The sequence below is a fragment of the Bison bison genome, unplaced genomic scaffold, assembly GCF_000754665.1.
Source record: "Bison bison bison isolate TAMUID 2011002044 unplaced genomic scaffold, Bison_UMD1.0 scf7180017864508, whole genome shotgun sequence".
Taxonomy (NCBI): Eukaryota; Metazoa; Chordata; class Mammalia; order Artiodactyla; family Bovidae; genus Bison; species Bison bison.
The window spans coordinates 12,760,451-12,768,110 of NW_011495064.1; the positions used below are offsets into that span (position 1 = coordinate 12,760,451).

At 35.2% G+C, this 7,660-nt stretch overlaps 1 protein-coding gene across 3 annotated transcripts in view; it reads left to right on the top strand.

Moving 5' to 3' along the window:
- The window catches only part of EXOC6B (exocyst complex component 6B), a 734,244-nt gene that overhangs the window by 402,570 nt on the left and 324,014 nt on the right, over positions 1 to 7,660 (top strand). For all 3 annotated transcript variants that reach the window (XM_010829771.1, XM_010829772.1, XM_010829773.1), the window contains 4 exons: positions 2,929 to 3,000; positions 3,947 to 4,044; positions 5,484 to 5,589; positions 6,496 to 6,605. In XM_010829771.1, the coding sequence (XP_010828073.1) occupies positions 2,929 to 3,000; positions 3,947 to 4,044; positions 5,484 to 5,589; positions 6,496 to 6,605 (386 nt within the window). The remainder of the gene's footprint in view (positions 1 to 2,928; positions 3,001 to 3,946; positions 4,045 to 5,483; positions 5,590 to 6,495; positions 6,606 to 7,660) is intronic.

Genomic DNA, 7,660 nt, shown 5'->3' on the forward strand with positions numbered 1-7,660 from the left:
ATTAATGAAAAGTTAAGAAACATGGATAATTGCTGTAGATTTTGGTTGTATTTAGTAGAGATTTAGAAATAAAATATAGTCACAAAGGAGGGACCTTAATAATTAAATGAAAGAGGGAAATTTCCCTGCAGTAGAAAACGACTAGATTACTACAGCTGAAAGGGTGCATCTTTTTGTCAGGCAGAGTAAATGAGGCAGGCAGTTTTCTCATGTCTGAAATGGTGTATTTTAGTTTGAGTGCAAAAGAAAGACATTTCCAAACACATGAGGATACAAAGTTTACTTTTCACCCATCTTATCTTACTGATGTCTTACCAAAAATGAAAAAGAAATTCAAAATACGTGATGGGGTGAGAATAAATAAAATGTATGCAAAAAATGAGAGTAAAACTCATAGATAAATCTAAATAACTGATCAGTTGTTTGTAAGTGAAAGTCACTCAGTTGTGTCTAACTTTGCAACCCCATGGACTGTACAGCCCATGGAATTCTCCAGGCCAGAATACTGGAGTGGGTAGCCTTTCCCTTCTCCAGGGGATCTTCCCAACCCAGGGATTGAACCCAGCTTTGCCACATTGAAGACGGATTCTTCACCAGCTGAACCACAAGGGAAGCCCCCAAGAATACTGAAGTGGGTAGCCTATTCCTTCTCCAGGGGATCTTCCCAATCCAGGAATAGAACCAGGGTCTCCTGCATTGTACGCAGATTCTTTACCAACTGAGCTTTTAGGGAAGCCCATTGTTTGTAAAGTTTAATGCTATTAAGAATCCCTACAAGAGGAGTGGCTTAATGTTTAAAACATTTTTAAAATGACACTACAGATTATTTCAAGTAAACAGTGGACAGAAAGTATCAGTTCACTTCAGTTCAGTCGCTGGGTCGTGTCCGACTTTTTGCGACCCCATGAATTGCAGCACACCAGGCCTCCCTGTCCATCACCAACTCCCGGAGTTCACCCAAACTCATGTGCAACGAGTCGGTGATGCCATCCAGCCATCTCATCCTCTGACAGAAAGTAAATATGTTATTAATAACCAGTATAAGATAATTTGAAAAAACTAATCCAATGAAAAACATGAAATGATACAAAAAATAAAGAATAAATCATTGAAAATAGAAAACTTAAAATAAGATGGCTAGAATAGGTCCAAATATGTCAGTATTCATGAGAAACATCACAGGTAGAAAGTATTATAGTTTGGTTACTAAGGGAGATTTCTGCATTAAGATTATATAGAAAGATTAAAAATGAAGAATGGGGAGCAGAAAGGGCAATATTCTTCAAGAACACCGGATTGAAGTTAAAGGTTGTTAAACGGGAGAAGAGAGCAACATTTTGTTTTGATAATACTTTTAACCCATCAAAAAGACCGTATCCCATTTACTGGAAATAAGCAAGCATCAGATCAGATCAGATCAATCTCTCAGTCGTGTTCGATTCTTTGCGACCCCATGAATCGCAGCACGCCAGGCCTCCCTGTCCATCACCAATTCCTGGAGTTCACTCAGACTCACGTCCATCGAGTCAGTGATGCCATCCAGCCATCTCATCCTCTGTCGTCCCCTTCTCCTCCTGCCCCCAATCCCTCCCAGCATCAGAGTCTTTTCCAATGAGTCAACTCTTCGCATGAGGTGGCCAAAGTACTGGACTTTCAGCCTTAGCATCATTCCTTCCAAAGAAATCCCAGGGCCGATCTCCTTCAGAATGGACTGGTTGGATCTCCTTGCAGTCCAAGGGACTCTCAAGAGTCTTCTCCAACACCACAGTTCAAAAGCATCAATTCTTCAGCGCTTATCCTTCTTCACAATCCAACTCTCACATCCATACATGACCACAGGAAAAACCATAGCCTTGACTAGACGAACCTTTGTTGGCAAAGTAATGTCTCTGCTTTTGAATATGCTATCTAGGTTGGTCATAATTTTCCTTCCAAGGAGTAAGTGTCTTTTAATTCAGTATGTATATAAACAAAAACTGATAGTAGTAGGAGGAGAAACAGAGGCCACACCACTTTGGGAGAATTCAACGTGCCTTCTTTAGGAATTGAGGAGTTAAGTAGAGAGCAAGTAACCAAATTATACTTAAGAGAATTTGAATATCAAAAGTCACTGAAAAATAGTGACATAATATATCTTTGTCAAGAAGATGCCTTCCAAGTCATTTCAGTTTTCAAATTTTTTAAGAGATTATACATTGAATTTGTTTGTAAATTTTATTTTCTTCTGTATTATATTTATTTTCTGTGTTCCTTGCATTGTTGTTTCTTTTTGTTGTTTAATTGGACTTACCTGTGATTTGTCTCTCTTACTGATTTTATGTTTAACTTGAGTTTTTGGTTTCATTGATCAAATCTTTCATGTCTTCTCTGTGTCATTAATGTCTGCTTTTTATTTTATCAATCTCTCATTTGTGGTTTATTTTGGCTTTTTTGGCCTGCTTCATGAGTTGAGTTCTTAGTTTATTATAAGTCTTTTATGTTTTCTAATGTTCACATACATTTTTTAAATGGCATTAGCTGAATTCTGTAAGTTTTGATATGAACTTTTTTGTTTTTTTACTATTTGTTTTATTTGTTTTTAATTAATTTTATTTTATTTTTAAACTTTACATAATTGTATTAGTTTTGCCAAATATCAAAATGAATCCGCCACAGGTATACATGTGTTCCCCAGTATCAGCTTTGATTTCTTCTTTAACCAGACAGTTATTTAGAAGTGTGTTTTTAAATTTCCAAAAGTTAAACATGTAGGTCATGGATTATTGGAGTCTTACTCATTCTCCCCTGACTGTATCTGGTGTTAACCTTAAACCAGGAAGGCTTTCCAGAGAACCTGCACCAGGTGAAGCGTTAAGTAATTGAATAAATCAAAAGATAGTTTTGTTTTTAATAAATATGTTTTTCCTCATTGTCTTTTATTTCCTTTAGTCTTACTGCTCTGATCCAAACCTCGTGTTAGATTTGAAGAACCTCATTGTGCTTTTTGCTGACACACTTCAGGTTTGTGGCTTATATTTATGTGATCTTAACCTAGATGAGTGTTTCATCAGCTCTATATCCTTTGATTGTCTATCTAAGCTTGAGTAAGTATCTTTTTCTTTTTAGTTGTGTTTCTTCTTTTCCTAGCGCTAGATAATTTTTATCTCTTTGTAGCGTTTCCTGGTCATCACCTTGTCTATTATGTTCTCATAATTTGTTCTCATCCCCCCTTTTTTTTCTCAAAGCAAATTGATTAAATGAACTCACTACGTTAGTTCTTAAACTATTGTCTTACCTACTCTTTTGAATAATGATTATTGATATGAACCACATGTTATATTCAATAGAATAACATTAGAAGTGGGTAAGATTGGTAGCATTCTCATTTTCTGACCCTACTCTTAAAAGTTGCTAAGAGTTACAGAAGGAGTTATAGGGAAAACTTCATTGACAGTTATATCCAATATATATTAATTTTATTTTTTATTTTTTTTTTAATTTTTTATTCCTTTATTTCTCATGTGTTCCCCATCCTGAACCCTCCTCCCTCCTCCCTCCCCATACCATCCCTCTGGGTCGTCCCAGTGCACCAGCCCCAAGCATCCAGCATCGTGCATTGAACCTGGACTGGCATCTCGTTTCATACATGACATTTCACATGTTTCAATGCCATTCTCCCAAATCTTCCCACCCTCTCCCTCTCCCACAGAGTCCATAAGCCTGTTCTATATATTAATTTTAATGTTCATCTTTTTATTATTTTCTGACTGGTTCAAATATTTTGGTATATATCTTTTAATTATTGAGGATAAACACTAGATATTAGGTGGGAATGGAAGATTCTTGTATCATGGTTTTATTTAAATTGTTGTGCAAAGAACAAAATTATCTTTCAGTGCCTAATCTCTCTCATGTTGTTTAAAAAAATCACCTCATAAAATGAAACTTTTTTCTTATTTTGTTTCAGGTGTATGGTTTTCCTGTAAATCAGCTTTTTGACATGCTATTAGAAATCAGAGACCAATATAGTGAAACTTTGCTAAAGAAGTGGTCAGGTATTTTCAGGTGAGAGATTATCTATAGTTGTGTGTGTGTGGGCATGCATGTTTGTACACTCATCTTTATACATACGGGTTTTCAGGTATAATAGGCAACAAGTGTATGTGGCTTATTTTTTTTTAGGTCTGATTCCAATTATGATTGGGAATTCAATTAAATAGTGATGGTATCCCAAATAAAGTTCCCAGGATATTCAAACTCTGGATATTAGTACCTTCTATGTGAGGAGTCCCCAAATCCCCAGATTTGTTTCATTGAATAAATGGCAAATACCTTGGTTCATACCAACCAGATCACCTTGTGTCATCTTAATTTGATTTTTGATTTTCTCTTTGGGGATCGTGCCTAATCTATGTCTCACTTGTAGGATAGTGGCTTTTGAACCCTTTTGAATAATTTAGCTTTTTTTTTTAACTTGTTTGAAGACTCACTCATGTTATTCCTCATCTTCTTTACTCTCCATACCCAAAGAAGAGATCTGTTACAATCTAATATTTGAAGCATATTATTTAAATAGTTACTGCAACATGCATACAAAAATAAGAAAATTATTGTATTACATCTCCACTTACAAATATTTCCTTGGACATGTTTTCCTCACACATAACTCTTGTCAACTCACTTGCTTCTTCTTTTAAAGTGATCTTTCTGCTTACTGCAGGACCACTTCCCCAGATCAACTTTCTTTGTTTTCAAGTTCTTATAGCTTTAAGGTATTACATTGTCCCATTAATCTTACTCTTCACATTTTATAAACATATAGCTAATAATTATGTAGTGTAACTCATTAGTATATTCATATAAATATTTGTATTTCTAAAAAGTCCTGTTTATTAATGATATAATTTTCTTTAGGGGAGATTATCTTTGAATATTAGTACCATGATATATCCAAGTGCATCTGATCTGAAGCCTTCAGTAAATTTCTTTTTTGATTTTGGTAGTATGGTCTCTGCTCTGGAGAATTCCTAGTCTAGTTAAGGACACAGAACCTTTGGATGAAGAAAAGTCATTCTTAATATAGAGCAGTAGATGAAGTACATGAACATAGTTTGATAAAATTTTTTTTTTTTAAGAAAGCGTATAAAACCTCTTTGCCTTTTCCAGAGCTCACATTTTTTTGTTGTTGTTGCTTCTCATTTGCCTTAAGGCTTCAACGTGTTGCCTTGAAATTTTCTGTCTGAGCTATAAATCTCAAATACTATGAGGTCATCTTTATATTTGTGTTCCATTTGTTTTAGAATGCAATTTTCCTTCTGTGTTTTTTTTTTTTTAAGATGTCCTTACCTAAGACCAAATAGCTGTACTGTAAAAGGAATAGATTAGGGACTAAGAAATGTTCATTCTGAAAGTTACTTGTGATCACTCTACTGATGAACTCACCTGTCTTTCCTTTTTTACTTTATCCCTCCCTCCTTTCCTTTCTTCTTTTATTTTCTTTATAGAAACATACTTGATTCTGACAACTACAGTCCTATCCCAGTAACAAGTGAAGAGATGTATAAAAAGGTGATAGGACAATTCCCATTCCAAGATGCAGAGCTGGAAAAGGTAAGGAACACTAAAGTAAACTTCTCTGATTTGACATCCTCTTAAAGCTTTCTTTGTATCAGTCTCATTAAAGGCATAATTTCTAACTCAATGAGTTAGGAATCTAAAACAGTTTCAAAGGATGATTTTTGGGCTTAGGGGAGCCAAAGTTCCTGTTTGGAGAATCAATCAGTAAATGGCTTTGGAGTATTGTCACCTCCAAAGTGTTGAGGAGATTTCTGGCAGTGTTTCCTTTTGACTTACACGTTGAAATATTTGCTTTTCTTATACTTTGAGGACATTTTATCCCCAAAATATACAGTAAAATTTACCTTGCTATATAATTGTATTGGTTTTGACTGTGCTTTGTGGTGTATGTACTACCACAACAATGTTGCAGAATAGTTCCATGATTCCCCCAAATTCCCTCATGCTATACCTTGGCTTCTGTCTATGGGGTCACACAGAGTCGGACACGACTGAAGCGACTTAGCAGCAGCAGCAGCATACCTTCTTAATCAATTACTCCTCAAGCCCCAGCTTTTGGCAACCACCTATCGTTGCTATCCATCTACTTTTACCTTTTCTAAAAGGCCTTATAAATAGAATTATATAGTGTGTAACCTTTTGAGATTGGCTTCTTTGACTGAAGATAATGCTTTTGAGACTCATCTAAGTTACTTATTCCTTTTTATTGCTGAGTATGTATCAGAATTTGTTTATCAGGTTTTACAGGATGTTAGAATCATTTATTTAATTTAATCTTATTCTTTTTAGTATTAGAAAACTTTCACAAATATGTTTTTAAAATGTAGAGTTGTTAAGAAGGCAGTTCCTGGTATGCAAGAAAATCTCTTTTGTATTTTAGTTAGTAGGTATTTTCAATGTATGCTAATTTGTAACTTTCATTAATTCTTGCTTTTACAGCAACCATTCCCAAAAAAGTTTCCATTTTCTGAATTTGTGCCAAAAGTTTACAACCAAATTAAAGAATTTATCTACGCCTGTCTGAAGTTTTCAGAAGATCTTCATCTAAGGTATAGTATGAAATAATGGAAGTGCAATAGATACTGAGATTATGGCTCTATATACATAAATATTCTGGAATACTTTTGATGTTCCCTTCAGTTCCAAGTTTGAAAGTCTTAATATCAGCCTTGTATGGTATGCCACTGCCCTATTTATATGGTCAGGTTATAAAAAAGGGAAGTTGGAAACTCTTGAATAATTTCTTTTCATATTACTTACTTTATTCTCTACTGTTTTCTTTACAGACTTGCATTTCTAGTGAGAATTCGCTAGAAAAGAGTAGTATAATATTCTGGTTTTTACATTATATTGATGAAATGTTAAGGCCAGTAGAGGAGTGGCATGTGAAATTCTTGCTGTGATCTCCTTGCTATCCAAAGGAATCTCAAGAGCCTTCTCCAGCTTCACAGTTTGAAAGCATCAATTCTTCGGCACTAAGCCGTCTTTATGATCCAGTTCTCACATCTGTACATGATATTGGAAAAACCATAGCTTTGAGTATGCAGACCTTTATCAGCAAAATGATGTCTCTGCTTTTTTAATATGCTGTCACATGAGGTTTGTCATAGCTTTCCTTCTTGGCTCTTTGGTTCCTTCACTTTCTGCCTTTAGAGGGATATCATCTTCATATCTGAGGTTGTTGATATTTCTCCTGGTAGTTTTGATTCCAGTTTGTGATTCATCCACCCTGGCATTTCATATGATGTACTTTGCATATAAATTAAATAAGCAGGGTTTTTGTTTTTTTAATGGTGTGGATGGGGAAACAGTGGAAACAGTGGCTGCCTTTATTTTTCTGGGCTCCAAAATCACTGCAGATGGTAATTGCAGCCATGAAATTAAAAGATGCTTACTCCTTGGAAGGAAAGTTACGACCAACCTAGATAGCATATTAAAAAGCAGAGACATTACTTTGCCAACAAAGGTCCGTCTAGTTAAGGCTATGGTTTTTCTGGTGGTCATGTATGGATGTGAGAGTTGGACTATAAAGAAAGCTGAGCACAGAAGAATTGATGCTTTTGAACTGTGGTGTTGGAGAAGACTCTTGAGAGTCCCTTGGACT